This window comes from Zea mays, chromosome 1 (assembly GCF_902167145.1).
Source record: "Zea mays cultivar B73 chromosome 1, Zm-B73-REFERENCE-NAM-5.0, whole genome shotgun sequence".
NCBI lineage: Eukaryota > Viridiplantae > Streptophyta > Magnoliopsida > Poales > Poaceae > Zea > Zea mays.
In genome coordinates, this window is record NC_050096.1 from 27,717,710 (window position 1) to 27,741,468 (window position 23,759).

The window sequence follows — 23,759 nt, forward strand, 5'->3', positions numbered from 1 at the left end:
CGCCGCCACCCCACCGTTGTCGCCGAACCTCCCTCCGCCACTGCCTCCACCGCTAGGACAATCTCTGGCCATGTGGTCGGCCTGGCCGCAGTTGTAGCAGCGTGAATTTTATGGGGAAGACCGCGTTGATTGCGGCGGTGGTGGGGAGGAGGGTGGGGGGATTCGCGGGGATCCGAAGGAAGGTGCGCGAGGTCGGGGGCGGGGGCATGAGGACGGCACAGGGGGCGATGATGGCGGGACGTCGACGGAGGATTTCTGCTGGGATTGAGCGAGAGGATCACCGTGCCGCCGATGGAAGGTACGCATCAGCAAGGGCACGAGGGGAGCGCAGGCGCGGGGCAGAACCGTGGTGCACGGTGTGGACGTCTACAGTAGTGTCTTATAGAGTAGTACTAGTCGGTTGCTCGTGCGTTGCGACGGCTTACAACAATACCCACGTAAACTATTCATAAAAAAATTTAAGATTTTTATTGACTGTCTCTGCTATCTGTAAAATATATTTTTTGATTTGGCTAACTAATGTTACTGTTTACTCCATACAAATATGTCTTGGTACAACACGACCAATGAAGTGAGCGATTAGAAGAGAGTTCACAACGATTGACTGAATTAACAGAGATTATAAAATGACATAATTCTATCATAAAGAGACCAAATAAGAGAAAGTTTGTGAGATCAACTTTCTAAAAAAGTCCCATGAAGTCAAACTTATAAAAAAATAGATCAAAATATGAAGTGATTGCTAAAGTCAGGCATCAATAAAAACTGGATGCGCTCCATATAAATTATGCTACTTCGTAGCAATTACTAACGTTTAAAACAAAAAATAACCTTTCATTTTGTTGTTAGTGTGACAAAGCATTGCTGCTCAATCCAATTCAGCAACCTCAAATACCATGTAGTCCATTGCGTCAATGTGGTCTCATAAACGACATAATGCTTGTAAGAGCCAAGAAGGTCGTGTCGTACTGGGCTGTAGCCTCGGCCCATAGTACTGGTCCGGCCCGACACGATTATTTTTTATTTTACAAAAAAACATATATACCTATATATAATTTATATTCAATATTAAAAATATCTTCACCCAGTGTCTCCCACCCTTCTTCCATCAGTGCATGGGTTCGAACCCCACCTTCTGCACTGTTTTTTAATATTTTACGCTGATTTAATTAAATAGATCGACGGGATAACGGGCTTGGCCCGACACAGTTAGCAGGCCGGTATGACGTGCATGTGCTATAGTTGTGGCCCGCGTGCATCTAGCCCGTGTCGGGCGTCGTTACCGGGCTGGCCTGATACAGCTATAGCGGTTATTTGTAAAAAAAATGACGCATGACGACCGTTGAAACTGGTGCTTTAATTATAGTATAGATAGATGTATTAAACTAAGGACTCAATATAATACAATCATCGATACACCAATTTTATTGTTCGGTTGGTTCACATATTGGTAACGTAATGGGTAACCGATAACGTTAAATCGTGTTTGTTTAAGTTCAAGTGTTATCGATACGATACTACAAATGGATACCGCCCTATTCAAATTTGTTACCACCGGTATTCGAGTGTGAATCGTTACCATTACCATTTACGTTACATTTCGCGAACCAAACGGCACCTATGTATTAGACTATATAAGGACTCAATATAATACAACCATCGATACACCAAATTTATTGTTCTTCTAATATATTGGAGTCACTAGTTTCGACTTTGCCATTTGCCATGGAACTCTATATTTAAAAATTTAAACAAAAGATTATGGTCATGCGACATGTTAACAAGGAGAAACATGGCATTTTTTTCCGAACAAGTAAATTTGTCAAAGCAAATCATAACAACAGCGTAACAGAAAAGGGTTGGGAAACATAAACTCTCCAATTCACAAGTCCTCTCCGCTAAATGCCATACAAACTAAGATGGAAGATCTGCTTCCAATTCTATACCAAAATTGTCGTGGGTTGTGGCGATTATATTTGTATATTCCCTCTCTCTTGCCCCTGTTGATTCATAGTACAAGTATATATAGTGTGATGTGTAAAAGTACTAAAAGTTGCAGACGAACTCCCCAGGAAATGGAATTGCGGTGCTGCACCCTGAATGTGACCGATTGCTCACGAACAAACGCCATTTGCAACAGGCAGCCCTGGCGTCGTCATCGAGAAGGACGGGTCAAGCCATCCATCCTTCTTGGCGCGCTCGATGCAGCAGCCGAGCTGCTTCGCGGCGTCAGGCACGTCGAGTGCGAGGTCGTCGACGCAGTCGGCCATCCTGTCGAAGCCCTTGGTCATCTGGTTCGGCGTGATCAGACCGCGACCGTAGCACTCGCTGAGGAGGCCCCAGAGCCGCTCGTCCCTGCCTCGCTTCTCGATGATAGCCACCAGCGCCTTCTTCACCACCTCGTGGTGGAAGAAGGGCATGGCAAGATCCTTGATGCATCGGCACGCCTCCCGGATGTCGCCGCCGCAGTCGTACTCCTGCAGCAGCTTGCCGATCTTGTCCTTCACCTCGTCCAGCTCCCAGCCTGCCTTGCCGCTGCCGCCGCCGCCCCAGCACCGCAAGATCCGCTCCGCGGAGAGCTTCGCGCCGAGCAGCGCATGGGCGTTCCGAAGCGCCAGCATGCCGGCGGAGCCATCCGCCTTGACGCGGCCGGCGTCCTCCTCCAATGCCTCCAGGTCCGACGGTGCGATCACCTCGTCAACCACGGACCTAGCAAAGAACATGGTCAGGTCCTCGACTATGGCCGGGTTGTCCAGCGCGGCGTCCTCGGCGGCGTCGATGAGGAGGTGGAACCCTGCCACGACGTCCTCTGGCGGCATGCAGAGCGAGGAGAGCAGCACCGACGCCATTTCCTTCTCGCGGCTCTTCCGGTCCATCGCGGCGTTCACCAGCTTCTGCACGAAGATGGCATTGAAGGAGGGACAACACGAGTAGTTCTCTGCTTCCAACCAGCTCATGACCTCGATGATGTCGCCGGTCAAGAAGTACTCCTTTATGATCAAAACGGCCTTCTCCTTGAACTGCCGCACCGTGGCGTCGTCGACCTCGCTACCCTTCTTCGGCTCCGGTGGCAACGGTTTGAGGCACGACTCGGACAGCCAGCCCTCCGACGAAGCCTTATGGATCACCGATTTCAGAAGGCACCTCGCGTTCGGCACGTCGAGCGCCAGATCGTCTAGAGAGTCGATCAGACGGTCAAACCCTTTAGTGATCTGGCTCTCGTTGATAACGCCTTCCTCCGACGCCGACTTGAGGAGGTCCAGGATGAGGCCCTCGGCCGCACGGCCGCGCTCCACGGCGAGGACGAGCGCGCGCTTGACGACGTCGTGGTGGAAGAAGGGGATCTTGAGGTCCCTGACGCACCGCAGGGCCTCGCTCCTATCGCCGCCGGCGAGGTACTCCTCCAGGATGTCGGATATCTTGGCCTTGGCCTCCTCCACCGTGATCCGCTTGCTGCCGCCCCACCTCTGCAGGACGATCTCGCCGTGGTGCGGCACGGACAGGTAGCTCTTCTCCGCCCTGCGGAGGACCTTGGCGCCCTTGCACCCGTGGGGCAGGCGCGCGCTCTGCGTGGCCAGGAACGCCGGCGGCAGCATGTCGTCGACGACGGCGCGGGCGACGAACACGGCGAGGATGTCGACGGCGTCGGGCGTGTCGACGGACAGGTCGTCGCAGGACTCGGTGAGCTTGCAGAAGGCCTTGCAGAGCTGCGGGCGGTCGACGACGTCGCCGTAGAGCGAGGACAGCAGGACCGCCGCCTTCTCCTTCTCCCTGTCGTGGCGGTCCATTGCCACGGAGACCAGCTTCTTGACGAAGTAGAAGTGGTAGCACGGCACGCGGAGCTCCCGCAGCTCGTTCGCCGTCGCGGCGACGTCGTCCGTGGAGAAGTACTCCTCCACGATCGTGGTGGCCTTCCTCTTGAACTGGAGGAATTCTTCGGAAGAGAGCGTCGGGCTCTGCGGGACCTGTTATTTCCTTGGGGAGATCGTAAAAAACGCAGAGGAAATCGAGGCCAAACGACACAGGCTTGTAGTTACCTCGGTGGCGCAGCAATTGGGCGGCGCCTGGTGTTCAGGCCGTGGAACAACGCCGTGGTGTCCGCAGTCCATGGGGACCAACTCTTCTATGGCATCCGAGACCGAGAGCTGTAGGCAGCAGACGTCCCCTGCAATCAGCTGCAGACTGCAGGGGGCATTCCTGTCATGATCAGTCCGAGAGATTCAAATCATGGAGCAGCACCGGATCTTATTCGAGATCGCCACCGAGATGATCGGGAGGCTCCCTTGTGTTTTTTGTGTGAGTTATTTCTCTTCGTTGCGACAGCTCTAACTCAGGGAGCGATTGAGAGAGAGCTGTGAGGAGCCAACGCCCGCAGAGCGAATGGTTTTTATGTGCTTGAGCCTCGCTCGCAGTCAGCGTAGGAGGGCTGTAAGAGGTCTAGACGCGCCACGTCATCTATGGACCGTGTCACTGCATGGCGACCACGGATGTGGGAGATGCGGCGCACAGGCTTCGCGGTGTACCGAGAATTAGTGGACGTAGACCATGCGCATATGGCGCTAGGTAACTGCAGCACGATGGACCGGGTCCTGGCCCGGGAGACCCGGGCAACAGGTGAATATTTTTTAGTCCTATATATAAACCCTAAACATAGAAAACTTCAGAACCCAAGCCGACCGTCCAGAGTTTTAGATGCGATGAGTAGGAGAAAGTGCATGCATGCCGCGTACGTGGGGAGATTTGCGTGGAGCGCGGATAGCTTCCTGATCAGTCTTCTTGTGCCAAGCGCAGCGCCCAAGCCAAATCGTTACGGGCCGGCCCTCCAGAAAAGTGGCCTCTTTAGTAAGCCGAATCTTTATGGGCCGTTTGGTTCTTCGGAATTGGGATATCTTTTTCAGTATCGAGTTGCAGACAACAACAGTGATGTGCACGGCAGCAGGCAGGATCGCATGAAAGCGGGGAATGGAAATGAGCGAAGCATTTCTGCATGAAAATAGTGTTACTGTAGAGAGACGTCGTATGGGAGTGGGACAAAGTGTCGGATTGGCCATGGCGGACCCAGGCACACTTAGGGCTTGTTTGGAGTAGGTGGAACAAAAAGAATTGAGGGGACTATAATCCCTTGCTATTCAATTTTGAATAACAAGGGATTATAGCCCCCTCAATTCTCTTTGTTTCACTTGGTCCCAAACAAGCCCTTAGGGGGTGTTTGGTTTCTAGGGACTAATGTTTAGTCCCTTCATTTTGTTCCATTTTAGTATATAAATTGGCAAATATAGAAACTAAAATAGAGTTTTAGTTTCTATATTTGATAATTTTGTAACTAAAGTGGAATAAAATGTAGGGACTAAAAATTAGTCCTTAGAAACCAAACATCCTCTTACTAAGATGGGCACCAAAATATCACAATAGAGACATCTATGTTAGGTTGACCAAGTGATCTCAGTAATAAAAATCTAGAATACTACTTACAATATAAATAAGCAGGAAGATGGACCCTCATGTCTATATAGGTCTTCCCTAGAAATGGTTGTAGACTTAAGACTTAAAACATTCTTTCCATTTCTAGATTACCAATCCTATATAACTCTTTATATTGATAGACTAAACACACACACATATATAGATCTATTCATCACCCAAGGTGGTGGACCCGTTAGATCCATCACCTGGACACTCGGCGCGCGCCCCGCCACTCGATGCGCGCGTGTGGCTGCGCCCCCCGCGTGGCTCCCATGCGCCCGCCTAGCTTGCTGACCGGGCCACCCACCCCGCTCGACCGACCGAGCCGAACAATATGAAAAATGAATGAAAAACAAAGAATGGTTTAATGTTGTCTAAACTCGATCATAAAAAATGACTGAAAAATAAAGAATGATTTAATGTTGTCTAGACTCTGAAAAACCAATAATATCTGATAAACACAGGGAGAATGAGTGAAACAAAAAATGACTTAATGTTTCCCTGAAAAATGACTTGATGTTTATCTGAAAAACAAAAATGACTGACTTTAAAACAATTTTTTTTGAGAAAACATGAAAAATGCCTCAAAACTAAAAATGACTTAATGTTGCCTAGATGTTTACTAGAATGACTTAATGTTTGAACTCCGGGATGATTTAATGTTACCTAAAATTCTAAAATAACTTAATATTTCTCGAAAAAATGACTTAATATTTACTAGAATGACTTAGTGTTGATTGGAATGACTTAATGTGCTACGAAATGAGCCGCACGGGGACACGGAGCCGTGCGGGCGCGAGCCGGGCGAGCCGAAGCCGCACCGACGTGAAGTAGCGTGGGGCGTGCACGATCGGCACGGGCGAGCACGCGCCAGGACAGTCTACCCTAGGTGATGAATAGTATATATATACACACATACTCATGATCTTGTCTAAGTCCCTAGAAAGACAACCCAAGACCCTCAATGATGTGAAGTCCTAGACTAATCTAAGAGGAAAACCAACATACCTTCGTTGATGGCGGGCGTTAACGATCGCCGCAACTTCTTGCATGTTACTGTGTGTGATATGGACTCTATGTGATATTATCTAATTGTTTGATGTGCTATTTAGTGATATATGCTGATATCATATTTGATGTGGTTATTATAATTGTGGTTGTTAATAAAACAAGGAAAACTTTTGCGCAATTTTTTCTGGTTAGAAACATGAAGAGTACAATACAATGTAATAACAAATTGAAACACAAAGGTACTACAAAGAAACCAGATTGCAAAATCAACTCATCGTCCGATTCATCTATTGCATAATCTTCAAAGACAATGTCGTTCCACTTTCTTGATTGTCCCACATTTCTCTCTTCTTTATTTTTCTTGTAGTAAGCTGCTTCTGCCATATATGCAGCCTGGGAAAATAACGGGTCTTCAGCCCCCGCTTCATCAACCTTTTACTTGTAATAAGCGGCCTTTGCTTCATCGGTGACCTAAGACAATCTAGATAAACTCGTTGTTGGGGGCCTTCCTCTTCCGAAGGTCCTCACAAACGTGACTGACCATATGTTTTTAGTATATGGATTATTACAGGGGGCTTCGGCTTCGGCATTGTTGACGCTTTTTTGGAGCGCCAAATACTTAAGAAGAACCAGCAGCGGTGCTCTCTGGTCAGGCGCGGACGGTCCGCGGCCTGGGGCCGGACGGTCCGCGACCTGGCGCAGGGGCTAGGGTTTCCTGCCTGACGGCCGGACGGTCCGCGCCCTGGGGCCGGACGGTCCGCGCGTGCGCAGGGGCGGCGGAAGATCGCCGGCGGCGCCTGGATCTCGCTCCCGGGAGGGACCCCGTCAGGGAGGAGAGATCCTAGGGGTTGTCTAGGCTCGGGCCGGCCGACCTAGACTCCTCTAATCGGCGTAGAGTCGAAGAGAGGCGAAGAATTTAGGGATCGAGAGGCTAAACTAGAACTAGACTAGAACTACTCCTAATTGTACTGGAAATAAATGCGAATAGAAGTTGTATTGATTCGATTGATCATTACAAATCGGCCGTAGACCTCTCTATTTATAGAGGAGGGGGGCTGGACCCTTTACACAACTGATTCCGAGCTAATCCCGCGAATATAGCTAACAATCGTAGCACAAAACTCGAAACCCTAAACTGCTCTGCGCAAGCGCGGACCGTCCGGCCTCAGGGCCGGACCGTCCGTCGGCTCAAAAGTGTGCTCAACATATGCCCCCTGCCTTTTGGTGGAGCTGAGCAAACCAAAAGCAACTAACTCGATGTGATTACATCGGTTCTCTTAGGCATCCTGCCACATACTAGGATGGTACTGTTTGAGGAAACGCCCATTCAAAGCCTTAGGCAAGTCCTTGCCTTGTAATGTTTGTAGCAAATAGGCGTTGCCAGACATCACCTGTTTTACTTTATAAGGGCCTTCCCAGCTTGGTGACCATTTCCCGAACTTCCGGTCTTTATTCCTTAGAGGCAGAATGGCCTTCCACACCAGGTCCCCTACTTGAAATGATTTTGCTTTGACCTTCTTGTTGTAGACCCTGGTGTTGGGGACTTGTTCTCAAATTCTAAGAGTTAAGAACAAGGCAACATAAAAAGTGTTAAGTGTTAGGGTCCTTCGTCCTTCGAAGCATTATATCCCTTTGGGAAATAATGAGTCTCGGACGAAGGTCATGAGAAACATACCTTCGTAAACATAACAAATAATGACGAAGGACTCACATAAAGCATGAAACATGATATAAGCATCACCAAAGAATCATTTCTATTTTATTAACATGGAAAAACAGAAATGATCCCAAATTACAAATGTACCTTCGATCCTGAGAGAAGGTGGAAAGTACGAGCGTGACGCCAAAAACAGAATGACAAGTCCGCGTGAACAGTACGGGAGTACTGTTCATCTATTTATAGACGCGGGACGCAGCCCACGTAAAATTACATCCATGTCCATTACATTTGTTAACGGTTTATGGAAATCTATTGAGGACCCCGAAGTCTTTTCATCTTAAGGTCGGTTCCCCCTTGTGCCATCGCGCCGAAGCTTCCCTGCGTACAGCTTCGGCTGCCCCCGACCTTCGTCTGGCTCAACCTTCGTCCTGGTCGTGCTCCATATCCATAATTCTGAATCCGAAAATACCTGTTCATATAATTCACTTGGAAAACATTGTCAAATCATGTTTTTGAGGACCTTCGGAGGACGAAGGCCCCCAACAGTAGCCCCTCGCAATATTAATTTGTAAATAATAAATTCAGATTGCGATATGGACGAAGGCCTTGAGCCGAAGGTCCGAAAAAACACCTTCCCTTTGCTAGAATAGCAACATTCACTGACAAGCGGGGCCTTTTAACTTTTAACGCCCTAGGCGTATAAATAAGAACACATCGTGAATTCATTTGGTACACACGCCTGCCTTTTGCTTCGGCCCACTAAAAATTTTTAGCTCTTGCTCATTGAGATTTGCTGGTTTTTTTGATTTCGAAGCTTCGGCCTCGGGAACAAATTTTTAGTGTTTCCGAAGATGTCTGAAGACAAGAAGATCCCTGCTGAGACGAAGCTGAGTCTCGAGGAGGAGAAGAATCTGGGGTTCCTGATAGCGATGGCAGAGACTAATACAGAGAAAATTACGAAGGAGATTCTCGAAGGTTTGTCCGAAGATACTGATGACAGCGACAGCTATGATGTGGAAAGTGATGGGGAAGAGGCCGAAGATCGACCGTGGCGACCAAGTCACTCAGTTTTTGGGAAAACAACCATCAAGCAGAGTCACATTGATAATATGAGGGGGCGATACTTCCGAGACATATCTATTGTGAGAGCTGATGCCGGGGAAAAGACTTCTCCCACCCCTGAAGAAGATGAAGTTGTGATTTTCCGAAGCCTCCTCAAGGCTGGGCTTCGATTCCCCCTGAGCAATTTTGTTGTTGAGGTACTGAAAACATTCCAAATCTACCTTCATCAACTCACTCCCGAAGCTATTATAAGAATGGGGATTTTTGTCTGGGCTGCGAGAAGCCAAGGTTTGGAACCAAACGCTAAAAGCTTCTGCAACATACACGAGTTATTGTACGAGACGAAGCCCTGGGGAAAGGAGCAATACCACAACAACTTTGGGTGCTACAGCTTCGGCGCCCGCTCCGGGTCAAGCTACCCTGTGCCAACCTTTCGGAAGAGGTGGCCCGGAGCCTGGATGTCTGAATGGTTTTATGTGAAAAATGATCTAACAGCGCAAAATAATGTCAAAAGTATCATTATGTACCCAATTTGGCAACGCTTCGGACTTCGAAGGCCGAAGGTTGAGATGGATGAGGCAGCCGAAGAATGCCAAAGAGCCTTCGGCGCAGTCTGCTCCTTCATTGGGACAAGGGACTTGGTCCAGGAGCACATTGCCTTCAGGATATGGCCACTTGCGGAAAAGTGGGAAATGCCGAAAGAAACCATCAAAGAGTCCGACGAAGGCGGACTAGTCAGATTAAAATACACATTCAAATATGCAGATAAATTTATTGAACCTGATGATGACTGGCTGAAAAGCATTGAAACATTAAGTGATGAATTACTTGGGGCATTCTCGAAGGCTGAAAATACTGCACTATCAGCAGCCTTCGGAGGCCGAAAAAAGAAGAGATTGAACCGAGTGTTTGATGCAATCGGGTTCTTCTACCCTGATTATTGTTATCCCGTCCGAAGGCAAAAAAGGAAAAACATAACATCTGAAAAAGAAGAAGCTGGAACTGCTCCTAGCGAGCTAGACCCAAAAGGAAAAAGGTTGAAGGTCTTCACACACCGACCACGCCATATTGAACCAGCTTCGGTGCCTGAGTATACTGGAGGAACTCCTTCGGCCGCTGAAGCTGAACAGCCACTCTTATTGCCAGAAATTGCAGAGATGGCCGAAGCACCATCGACAGAAAAAATGGAAGAAGCGAAAAATCTGACTAAGGAAAAAACCTCAGAAACTTTAAGTCCTGCAATAAATATTGAAGCAGCAAAAATCCAAAAGGCTCCAATGGTGACCCCAAAAAGGAAAAGAATGGTAAATGTACTAGATGTCTTGGAGACAATTAAGTCTTCAAGCACAACTCCAAAAAAGAGTGTTGAAATTGCTGAAGCTTCCTCTGAAGCTCCGACACAACAAACTGAAGCTGAAGCTGGGCCTTCAGAGCCCGTCAGGGAAGAAACTTTGGAAACCGAAGCGATAAAAATACCAGAACCAATTTTAATTGAAGAGACTGACACTGCCATCCCCGAAGCGCCTGCCAGCATGTGTGATTACATTATACGACATGCTTCGGGGAAAAAGCTATCTGACGGAGAAATTCATGAAGCTAATCATTATGCAAAGGAGCTAAAATATCCAAAGGGGGCAATAATATTCAATGGGACAAATGAAGATGATTTTTTATACTGCCTACCGGATAATAAGGAACTATCTGTCTGTCGAGAAATGGCCAGGGGCATAGGCTTCCCGAAGCTCGAAGTTGGACTAAGCGCCATGACGAAAGAGGATCTCGCAGACAGCCTTGCGTACAACAGCTTGAAGGTACCGGAATTAAACACTTGAAAAAACCCCCCCATTATTTTTACGCACATCATTCCTTTTTCCTTATTTGAATTCTTTTTCGTATAGGGCCTGATCCTAAGCAACGCGCTAAGAGCACAGAAGAGCGCCGAAGATGAAAGTTATGAAATTGCGTTTAATAATTTACGCTCCGAAGTTATCAAGCTGAGAAATGAAGCTTTGGAAAAAGATAAAATTCTGCTTACATTGGTGGATAAAGTGAAAAAAGACGAGGCCGCTTCAAAGGCCCAATCCGAAGCTCAAAAACGCGAGATTGAAGATCTTCGGAAACAACTGGCTAAAGCGAAAGAGGAGCGCGCGCTTGAGGAAACGAATCGTGAACTTAGTGATTTTATGGTCAACAAATTGGAATCAAGAGTTAAGGAGCTTCGCACATCGCAGAGGAAATGCTATGTTAAATCTATAGAATGCGTGAATAAAATTAAAAACAGCTTTGCTAGCGTCGGCGCCTTTTCCAGCGAAGAGAATTTTTCTCGAGGCAATCCCGAAGGTCCGCTGGAATGGATTAGCCACGAAGCAGAGGCCTTCGAAGAAATTCTAAACAGCCGCGGCGACATATGCGCTTTTTCAGGCGCTAGAGGAATTACTTCTGTGTTAGAGAAGAAGGGTTGCGGGCACGTAAAACTTTTAGCTCAGTCCGAAGCTACCTTATGCTCCGAAGATATCAAGGACCCCTCGGCCGAAGCAAGCGTGGTTGCTGGCAAATTTTTTACTGATATCTGGAACGACGGCGGCCGAGGAATGGCACAAGAAATTATCGAAAGGAGCGAAAAAGGCATCCACGAAGCTAGGAAAGTGGCAGAGACTGCCGAAAAGAGTAGGGAGCCCGAAGGACAGTTAGGTACCAACTAGTCGTTCTTGTTGCGCTGTAATTTTCATTTTAAACTTTGCTCGCGATTTGCAAAAGTACTGAAGAAATGTTCTCTACGCTCAGAAGCTGTTGGACGATCTCCCCACACAAAAGGGGATGAAGAAATTAATCAGATGGCCGAAACTATCATGGACAAGGTCGTTGACCAACTTCTGAATAAAGCCGCCGAAGCAGTATTGAGGGAAGATTAGGTGCTATTTGGAAAAAACATTTAAAGTGTAATCTATGCAACACTTTGTAGATTTGAATGTAATATACAAGTCTCTTTTCATTATTGAATTCTTTACGATGCATGAAACTTTAAATACATACCACTTTTGAGCCTTCGGCGAAAAAACACCTTCCCTTCTTTTCATGCGTCGTGAAGAAGATAGCCTTCATCAAAATTGTTCTGATGAATGACATCGATGCCTCGTGAAAACATTTTCCGAAGCTATTTTCCGAAGCTATGCAATTTTGATATTGATCTGATAAAGTTCGCCCATGCTTCGTGAAAATATTCCCCGAAACTGTATTCCGAAGCTATACAATTTCAATGTTACTTTTTCAAAGCATCCCTTCGAAGGTTTAGAGTGTCCCCTTCTCTTGCCAAATGCGATATGATGTATGATGCTTATGCTATGCAAAATGATGTGATGATGTTATGTTATGCATGTGACATTTGTTCCGAAGATACACATAAAATATATTCGTAAGCTCTGCATTCCCTTAGGAACGTCTTTGGAGCTTCTTCGTCTTTTACTTAGACGGCATCAGCGTTGACTTTTCGCTGTAAGCCTCCCTTAGGAGCTTCTTCGTCTTTTACTTAGACGGTATCAGCGTTGACTTTTCGCTGTAGGCTCTGCATTCCTTTAGGAACGACTTCTGAGCAGAAAACTTACGCTGCGCTCCCTTTGGAACGACTTTTTGTGACTTTATAAACTTACTCTGCGTTCCTTAGAACGACTTTTTGTTACTCCGAAGGATTTTTAGTCCGAAGGTCCTTCTTGGTAACGGAAGAAATTTTAGGCTTCGGCAACTTAGGCCTGTGAATCAAATAAATTTTTCTCGTGGAAACAACGAAATTATTACATGGAAACTAACAATGTTTTTTGCTTCACAGAAAATAAAACTGAATAGAAAAGACTGCTATCAAAGATAGGATATGTCAATAAATGTGCTTCGACTCTGGCACAGTGCTGTTGACTGTGCGAGCTTCGGACTGTTCTCTGAAGTCCCTCTGCTGTGGAGCGTATTGACTCCCTTCTGGCTGTTGACCTTGCTGCAATGGAGGTGGAGGTGGAGGCTGCTGCCAGGAAGCTTGAGGTTGACTTGCCGAAGCTACAGAAGCCGCAGGGTGGTTGTCTATGTATTGTGGGACATAAGGCGGATGAAATGAAGCAGTATGCAAAACCTGCTTCGACTGAGCTTGTTGAGATGCAGCTTCGGCTAGTTCCTTTTGCTTCTGGATTGTAACATGGCACGTCCTAGTGGTGTGGCCCTTGCCCTCTCCACAGAATAGGCAAAACAGTCTCCTTGGCTGATCTCCGAATCTTCCGCCGAAGCCCCTGGCGCCTCTGCCTCTTGGAGCTGGTGGCCGAAAGGAAGTTTGTTGTTGCCCCGAAGCCTGTGAGGAGCACTGCGGCCTGTTTTGCTGACTCCCCTTATCATCATTCTGAGTGCTGTGAATGGAACGGACATGCCTCGGGTAATATCTTCCTCCGAAGCCCCTGGTCATCTCAGAAAATCTGAAGGCCTCCTCCCTTCTTTGGCGAAAGTCATTGTCGGCACGAATGTACTCATCCATCTTTTGGAGCAATTTCTCCAAGGTCTGAGGAGGCTTCCGAGCAAAGTATTGAGCTGCAGGTCCAGGACGAAGCCCCTTGATCATGGCTTCGACAACGATTTCATTGGGCACCGTTGGTGCCTGCGCCCTCAATCGTAAGAACCTTCGGACATAAGCCTGAAGGTATTCTTCGTGATCCTGAATACACTGGAAGAGGGCTTGAGCTGTAACCGGCTTCGTTTGAAATCCTTGAAAGCTGGTCAGTAACATATCCTTCAGCTTCTGCCATGAAGTGATTGTTCCTGGCCGAAGGGAGGAATACCAGGTCTGAGCAACATTCCTGACGGCCATGACGAAAGACTTCGCCATGACTGCAGCGTTGCCCCCGTACGAAGACACTGTTGCTTCGTAGCTCATCAAGAATTGCTTCGGGTCGGAGTGGCCGTCAAACATGGGGAGCTGGGGTGGCTTATAGGATGGAGGCCAAGGAGTAGCCTGCAGCTCAGCAGATAGAGGAGAAGCATCATCAAAAACAAAATTTCCCTGATGGAAATTATCATACCAGTCGTCTTCGTTGATGAAGCCCTCCTGATGAAGGTCTTTCTGATGAGGCCTTTTGTTCTGCTCATCGTGAGTGAGATGGCGAACTTCCTCAGAAGCTTCGTCAATTTGCCTTTGCAACTCAGCTAGGCGGGCCATCTTCTCCTTCTTCCTCTGTACTTGTTGATGTAGCATCTCCATCTCTCTGATTTCTTGGTCCAGCTCTTCTTCCTCAAGCGTCGGGCTAACAGCTTTTCTCTTCTGGCTTCTGGCCTCCCGAAGAGAGACGGTCTCCTGGTTGTGGTCCAGCGGTTGTAGTGCTGCAGCCCCAGCCGCTGAAGCTTTCTTCGGCGCCATAGCGAAGGTCTATAGCTTCCGAAGGTGTTCACGAAGACTCGAAGTGGAAGTGAGTTCACCGGAGGTGGGCGCCAATGTTGGGGACTTGTTCTCAAATTCTAAGAGTTAAGAACAAGGCAACATAAAAAGTGTTAAGTGTTAGGGTCCTTCGTCCTTCGAAGCATTATATCCCTTTGGGAAATAATGAGTCTCGGACGAAGGTCATGAGAAACATACCTTCGTAAACATAACAAATAATGACGAAGGACTCACATAAAGCATGAAACATGATATAAGCATCACCAAAGAATCATTTCTATTTTATTAACATGGAAAAACAGAAATGATCCCAAATTACAAATGTACCTTCGATCCTGAGAGAAGGTGGAAAGTACGAGCGTGACGCCAAAAACAGAATGACAAGTCCGCGTGAACAGTACGGGAGTACTGTTCATCTATTTATAGACGCGGGACGCAGCCCACGTAAAATTACATCCATGTCCATTACATTTGTTAACGGTTTATGGAAATCTATTGAGGACCCCGAAGTCTTTTCATCTTAAGGTCGGTTCCCCCTTGTGCCATCGCGCCGAAGCTTCCCTGCGTACAGCTTCGGCTGCCCCCGACCTTCGTCTGGCTCAACCTTCGTCCTGGTCGTGCTCCATATCCATAATTCTGAATCCGAAAATACCTGTTCATATAATTCACTTGGAAAACATTGTCAAATCATGTTTTTGAGGACCTTCGGAGGACGAAGGCCCCCAACACCTAGCTACCATGATTTTGTCCTTTTCTATTGCTCCCAAAGCTATCATCCTTTTGTCAGTCACCTCATCAATATTATCCATCATTGAATCATAATAATCGGTAGTAGTTAGATCATTTTGTCTGGCGAACCTGACAGCATTCAAACTTATTTCCACAGGCAACACTGCTTCCTTGTTTCAGCATCCACCAACCTTCGGCTTAGATATGTCACCACATGCTCCTTCCCCTCAGTTTCTTGTGTTAGAACAGCCCCAATGACCTTATCCTCAGCTGCAATGTATAATCGAAATGGCACTCCTGCTCGTGGTGCTTTTAATACAGGAGCCGAAGATAAGTATTTTTTGATGAGATCAAATGCTTCTTGCTGTTCCGCCCCCAAGCGAATTCGGCATCATTCTTAAGCCGAAGAATAGGGGTAAACGCATCAATCTTCTCGGCTAGGTTAGAAATAAACCTTCGTAAATAATTCACCTTGCCGAGGAACCTCTGTACCTCGACCTTAGAGGTCGGAGGCCCCACATTCCGAATAGACTTGATTCGGTCAGGGTCTATCTCTATACCATGTTCATGTATGACAAATCCTAAAAACTTACCAGCCGACACTCCAAAAGCACATTTACGTGGGTTCATTTTCAAACCATACTGACGCATTTTATCAAAGGCTTTGCGCAAATCAGCTATATGAGAACTAAACTCAACCGATTTGACTACAATATCATCAATGTAAACTTCCACAGTGTTTCCTAACAATTCATGGAAGATCAAATTCATAGCCCTCTGATAAGTGGCACCAGCATTTTTCAGACCAAATGGCATGACAACCCACTCAAATAAACCAATGAAGCCTGGACATATAAATGCCGTTTTAGACGCATCTTCTTCGGCCATGAAAATCTGATTATATCCGACATTACCATCAAGGAAGCTAATAATTCTATTTCCTGATGCATTATTGATTAATGTGTCGGCTATGGGCATAGGATATTCGTCTTTAGGAGTTGCTCTATTTAAATTGCGAAAATCAATGCATACTCTAAGTTTACCTGACTCCTTCTTCTCCACCGGCACAATATTGGAGACCCACTCTGCGTATCTGCAAGGTCTGATAAAATCAGCTTCTAGTAGCCGGTGGATTTCGTCCTTGATGCGTGGGAGAAGATCTGGACGAAATGTTCTAGCTCTTTGCTTGAAAGGTCTGAAACCAGACTTGATAGGCAGCCGATGCTCTACGATCTCTCGGCTTAATCCAGGCATCTCAGTGTAATTCCAAGCAAAGCAATCTGAATATTCCTTCAATAGACCGATCATCTCATTTCTAGGATCGGTCTCCAGGGTCTTGTTTACAAAAGTCGGCCTTGGAGTTTTACCATCTCCTATGTCAATCTCCTCCAAAGGATCGACCGATGTAAACCCCTGTCCTAGTTTATCAAGATCTCGGAATTCCTCTATCATGTTCCTCGCAGAGGAATTAGATGATCTTTGTATGATGGCGGACTTTCCGGTCTCGGGGACCGGATCATCCATAATACTATCCTTTTGTTGTGATATATGTTCGGTCTTAAAGTCCGAACCCTTTTGTGAAAGACCAGACCATCCGGCCTTGGAAGCCGAACTGTCCGTGGCCAGAGACTCATGAGTTTTGTGTGTATTCATCATTTAAACTTTATTTAGGATTTAGCCGATTCTCCATCGGCTCTAGCATTACAGGAATGAAACCTTTCTTATCTATACTTATGAATTGATAATCAGAAAAATCTACTCCTGTGAGACATGTAGCAGTCTCATAAGTCCAGAGTACAGGGGCATCGACCACAGCGATGCAGGCCGATACATCAGCATGTACTTGTTCTATGTCATCGCCTACCCATTGTATTAGCATTTGATGTAATGTAGAAGGTATACATTGATTGGCATGAATCCAATCTCTGCCTAGAATTAAACTGTAATTTCCTTCTACATCAGCGACGAAGAATGCAGCAGCAAGGGTCTTAGTCCCGATGGTTAATTCAACGGACGTGACTCCCCTGGCTTTGATCGAACTATCAGTTCCAACACCGCTGAGGGTCATGTTGGTCTTGACAAGTTCGTCATCTTGTTTACCTAATTTTCTGTATAATGAATAAGGCATTAGATTTACAGCCGCCCCTCCGTCTACCAACATCTTAGCAATCGGTATCCCATCAATGTGACCGCGCACGAAGAGCGGCTTTAAATGATTTACCGATTCCTTTGGTTTAGTAAAGGCGGCTTCTTTAGGACCAAAATCAAACTGGGCAACAACAGGTTCATCGTCGCTGATGATAGTACAATCGGCAGAAAATGTAATAATATTTACATCCATACCTGGGCGTTCTGGAGAAGCCTCGTAGTCGACCAGGTCTTCTCCCAGCAAGTCGTCCTCTTCCATTGATGTTGTCGTGTCGTTGGAGGCCTCCTGGTGAACGGCGGACGGTCCGCACGCGGGGGCTGGACGGTCCGCGCTTGGTGTAGGTTGTCCAGAGGCTTCCTGGTGAACGACGGACGGTCCGTGCGCGGGGGCCGGACGGTCCGCGCCTGGTGCAGGTTGACTTTCTGTTTCTGTGGCCGTCTGTTTTTTCTCAACGGCCTTCGGTCTCCATTTCTTTTGCGGTGGCAGGTATAGTGGATGTGTGTCATTAAATGTCTTTTCCGCCTCCTTCTCCTGGCTCTCCTTTGCTCTTAGGCGCTGTAATTTTCTCTTTTGGGATCGTGTCAATCCCGCTGGGCACCATCGAGGCATGGAGTATTTTGGATCGGCTGTTTTGATGGTAGCCGTATCCTTTTCGGTTGTGTTGGCCGATTCGCCGAAAATCATCGGCCTTTTATTGTCTCCCTGTATGACAACATCTGCGGTGCCTATTTTGATGATGTCCTTTTTTGTTGTTCTTTGAGTTGCTACAGGCATATGCCCCCCTGCCGGATTGGTCGGCCTTGAAGGCCGAGTAGTCCGGCAATCCTATTGGGTTTGTGCCTGATGACCGGATTGAGCAGTGCTCAATCGGTCTTGTACTGGTGGCGTCAACCTGTCAAAAACAGATGTTTGGGGTGCCCCCCAGGCGGGGTACTGTGGCATCCCAAATGGATATGGTGGCATGCCCCACATTTGATTTGGGACATACGGCGGAGGTAAATATGTGTATGGATATGGCATAGGTGGATATGGAGGTGGAGGTGTCCATGCAGGTAAGTTAGGTCTCACTTGTATAGTATGACCTTTCATTTCTTCCGATTGGTGGGGTGGTCCAATCGGCCTGACCTGGCGGTGCTCATGAATGGGTGAGCGGGGTTGCTTTGCTGGCCGGTCACTGGGGCCGGCCTTCTTTTTTACGTATTTAGACAATGATTGATCAAAAGTTGGGCCGGCTTTAACCAACCGACCAGCTGCCTTGAATGTATTTGTTTTCCACGTACCTATCTCTGGTTGTCGTGGTTTGAAAGTACGTGGCCGTTGCGAGTCCTGAGTACGGCCGGACCGTCCGCCGGAGCTCTCCGGACCGTCCGGTGGGGTCCCGGACCGTCCGCGCCTACGTGCCGGACCGTCCGGGATATGCAGCACGGGTTCCTGCATTTGTCTCCCTGTCTGCGCTTGCCCCCAGTGCTAGAGGCTGTGATGGTCACCTTCAGGGTCTCCCCTCCATCGGGAGTCTTCTCGGCCACCATTTTCCTGCAAGAAACTTTATAATCCCCATCGGACTTTTTAGCATTGCCGATGATTGTTTCCTTGCCTTTGCCTTTATCGGCTGTATTTGGCCGAACCAGGACTTTCTTGCCCTCGAAGTCAATCATGTTCATCGGAAAGGGCTCTGTATCCACCTGCATTTCCTGAAATTTCAATCGTCCTTCGTTAATGGCCGATTGAATTTGTCGCCGAAATACATTACAATCATTAGTGGCATGAGAAAATGAGTTATGCCACTTGCAATATGCACGACGTTTTAGCTCGTCGACGGATGGAACAGTGTGATTTATTTTAATATTGCCATTTTTAAGTAACTCATCAAATATTTTATCACATTTACCAACATTAAATGTAAACTTTACCTCCTCTTGCCGTTTCTTTTGAACCGGCTGTAAGGAAGCACAAGCCGAAGATTTGGCCTGTTTTGGCCAAACCATTTCAGCAGCGTACATTTATGCTGATTCGTCATCTGAGCTACTTTGATCGCATTCTACTATGTGTACGTTGTGACGCATCGTTTTAGCAGTTTCTTTGCTCCGGCTTTCGCAAGCCAAAGCCCTCTGGTGTAACTGTGCTAGTGTAAAAAATTGGATGCCTCCTAATCTCTCTTTTAAATAATATCGTAGACCATTAAAGGCTAATCCTACTAGCTGTTTTTCTGCTAAATGAATTTGAAAGCATCGGTTTCTTGTATCACGGAATCTCCGGATGTAATCATTAACCGATTCGTCTTTTGTCTGTCGCAATGACACTAAATCTACCAAATCCAATTCATAATCACCGGAGAAAAAATGATCATGAAATTTTTGTTCCAGATCCCCCCATGATGAAATGGAATTAGGAGGTAAAGTGGCATACCATGCAAACGCGGTTCCTGTTAGCGATAATGAAAATAAACGCACGCGAAATGCCTCTGTGTCTGCCAATTCTCCCAATTGTGCTAAGAACTGGCCTATATGTTCGCGCGTGTTTTTCCCTTGATCACCCGAAAATTTTGCGAATTCGGGTATTCTAGTTCCCTGTGGGTACGGGTGGTGATCAAATCGGCTGTCATAAGGTTTCCGATATGATTGCCCCCCAGGGACCATGCTTACTCCGAGCTTATCTCGGAACGCCCCGGCTATTTCTTCTCTCACTATATCAATGGCAGCCGGTGGAAGACCACCGGCTCTCTGGTCAAACACAGGTGGGGTTGGTTGCATATTAGTATGTTGTCGTTCCCCCCATGGGTTTGAGCTACGTGGTGCATTTCCATTTGCCCTATATGGCTCATAGGTTTGATCGTTTCTTTCCGGCCTTTTAGGTGGGGCCGGAAAGCTTTCCTGGGCTCTGGATCCTGAATTAATGGGTTGGTGCATTGCATAATGTGATGGGAAGTGTTGCTGGGACGGGCGAGGATTCAGGTAATAATCCTCCTCAAAAGACTCACGCGCGGACTGTCCGGATACGTACCCGGACCGTCCGTTGTTATATGCGGACCGTCCGTCATTGTATGCGGACCGTCCGACTGGGTAGTTTGGGTTCTGTGTCATATGTGGTGGCTCGGGTGCATATCTAGGTAACTCATTAAAAATAGGCCCGACTGTTGTTGGTCCGGACGGTCCGCGCTCACGTGCGGACGGTCCGGGCATGTGCAGATCGGCTGATTTGCTGCCGATTTGCGGTTGCTCAGGGTACGTGTCCATCGGCATCCCATAAAGGGGTTGTGACTGGTCGTGACAACCTGTAGCCGATGTGTTACGCGTGTTACCTTCTAACTCAACCTCGTGCGAAGGAAAATTGGCGATACTAGATTTATCAAATGCACGTACTAGCCTCTTAAGATCGCTTTGCATACCCCCTATGATGTTCTGCATTTGTTCACGCTGATCTTCTACATAATTTCTAAGAGATTACAGATCGTTGGTATTACTTACATTGGGGATATCTGGCGTGGGTTGGAGCGAAGCCGGATCCGTCGCCCGATGTCGGATGACCTTGTTGTTCCTGTCCACTTTGAAGTTGGCCAAGAACTTTGCTTTCGCCTCCTGGATCATCCGCTCCTTGTGCTCCTCGAACTGGAGCTGCTCGTCAGCCGGCAAGGTTTCCCAAGTCGGCTCTATGATGTTGCTTGGAGAAATATCAGAGCTATCCCTTGAACCGGCCATTGAGGGCCGATTTGATGAGCTTAGATGTGTTGTCCCCAGCGGAGTCGCCAAAAAGTATGTTGACGCTTTTTTGGAGCGCCAAATACTCAAGAAGAACCAACAGCAGTGCTCTCTGGTCAGGCGCGGACGGTCCGCGGCCTGGGGCCGGACGGTCCGCGACCTGGCGCAGAGGCTAGGGTTTCCTGCCTGACGGCCGGACGGTCCGCGCCCTGGGGCCGGACGGTTCGCCGTGCGCAGGGGTGGCGGAAGATCGCCGGCGGCGCCTGGATCTCGCTCCTGGGAGGGACCCCATCGGGGAGGAGAGATCCTAGGGGTTGTCTAGGCTCGGGCCGGCCGACCTAGACTCCTCTAATCGGCGTAGAGTCGAAGAGAGGCGAAGAATTTAGGGATCGAGAGGCTAAACTAGAACTAGACTAGAACTACTCCTAATTGTACTGGAAATAAATGCGAATAGAAGTTGTATTGATTCGATTGATCATTACAAATCGGCCGTAGACCTCTCTATTTATAGAGGAGGGGGGCTGGACCCTTTACACAACTGATTCCGAGCTAATCCCGCGAATATAGCTAACAATCGTAGCACAAAACTCGGAACCCTAAACTGCTCTGCGCAAGCGCGGACCGTCCGACCCACAGGCGCGGACTGTCCGGACCGCGGACCGTCCGGCCTCAGGGCCGGACCGTCCGCCGGCTCAAAAGTGTGCTCAACAGGCATAAAGGTCTTCTCTCATGGCAAAGACATACGATGTGAAGATGTAACCCGAAGTTGATAAGAATGGTCGTCGAAACTATAGCCGAAGAGTTTCGGCTTAATATGGTGACAAAGACCAAATACGACGCTGACCGAAAGGGGGAAAAGACTATTTAGTCCTTAATGATTCATGTTATGATTATAAATAGATGTCAGGGACATAAATGTACTTTTACTCGAGCTGTGTCATGTGCCTATAAATAGATAAACATTAGCACCGTACTGTTCACGTTAAATTGTATTCACTCTCCCACGCCTTCGCCTTCGAACAAGCCGAATGTATCAATATCATATGATTTTTATTAATATTTAAACACTCGTCCTCCTCCTATTGCACATGTAATCATGCTTCAGCTAGTGTGATAAGCTTACTCAACCTTGTTGTGTCATTCTCCTCCCCCATCAGCTTCACCCTCGCTATTTTTTTCTCAACGTATCTTGCACGAGCCTTATCTGCGATTGCAATATAGTTCCTGGTGAATCCAATCTCTGCAAATAACTTAAGACAAGTAAGTTAGCAATGAAAACACAAATACAATGCTTGATTAATGAGTAGCAAGACTGTGAATGTTTGAGAATTTATATATGAGGATATATTGCGTTTATATGTTGTGTGATTATGTAAGAATGAGAATGTGTCATAATTTGAGAATATGGCTTATGTTTGATCTGTGATTCTATAAGAGTGAGAAAGCATGAGAATGTGTGAGAATATGGTATATGTTTGATATGTGATTATATAAGAGTGAGAAAGTATGAGAATGTGTGAGAATATGGCTTATATTTGATCAATGATTCTGTAAGAGTTAGAAAGTTTGAGAATGTGTGAGAATATGGCTTCTATTTGTTCTGTGGTTCTGTAAGAATGAGAAAAGAACTTCCAGTCAATGCGTGAGAACAGATTTGCACATAATAGTTAATGTGCTTCTTGATGGCTGGCATGATCCCACATTTCTAACTCGAGAATTTGAAGATATGGAGGATGAATCTAGAACCATGTCAGATAAGGGAGGAGGGCTTTTCCAATTGGACAGACAGTATATGTTGCAAACTTGGTTTTTGATTATGACAATATACAAGCTGCATTTCATAGTTTCGTTTAGTAATAGTTACTATCATGAACTTTCAGATATAAGAACATGTTAAGTTATTAAGGATTTGAATGTGCAGCAGTAAGCACTCTTGTTTAGCACTTCCATTTATGGTTGGTTGCATGTAATGCCTGTTATGCAGCATTAAGCACTCTTGTTTAGCACTTCCATTTATGGTTGGTTGCATGTAATACCTGTTATGCAGCATTAAGCACCAGGGCCGTCTCTGAGTTTTTGTGGCCCTAGTGCAAAATATAAAACTAGGCCCTATATACATATAGACCTATTTTCTGAATAATTGTTGAAGACTTTCTGTTTCTAACCATATAAACTGAAATAGGTTGTTCATCACACCTGTAACACAATACAAATAAATAAAATAAACATTAATTTTCAACCATTTAATTTGCATTTGAGACGCTAAGACAAAAATAACATGACTCTTCATGATCCCACATACGAAATAGGGATAGTTATATATGTAAAATTAGAAAACAATAATCATGAGTACATCATGTACATGGCTGGAGAGTTTACATGGATCATGATTCATGAGTACGGGAGGGCAGGCGGCCACCAGCGTACCAGCCTCATAAACTTACAAAGCCCCAGACCTCGCTTCTCACTTGATTAGCATGGAGCTGGTGTGCAGATCTCGCTCCTCCCATTGGCACGACGACACTAGCTTCTAGGCGACCCGGCGGCTGGCGCGATGACACCCTAGACTGGCGGACGACCGGACGAACG

The 23,759-nt window shown here is 46.9% G+C and overlaps 1 protein-coding gene across 1 annotated transcript; it reads right to left on the minus strand.

Annotated features, from left to right (window-relative positions):
* Positions 1-1,963: 1,963 nt before the first annotated feature.
* On the minus strand, positions 1,964-4,340 carry LOC100304394 (MA3 domain-containing protein). Its single transcript, NM_001165830.1, has 2 exons — positions 4,038-4,340; positions 1,964-3,965 (listed from the first exon to the last, which is right to left on the minus strand). The coding sequence occupies exons 1-2, from the start codon at positions 4,107-4,109 to the stop codon at positions 2,115-2,117; spliced, it is 1,923 nt and encodes a 640-aa protein (NP_001159302.1). The 5' UTR covers positions 4,110-4,340; the 3' UTR covers positions 1,964-2,114.
* Between the last annotated feature and the right edge of the window lie 19,419 nt (positions 4,341-23,759).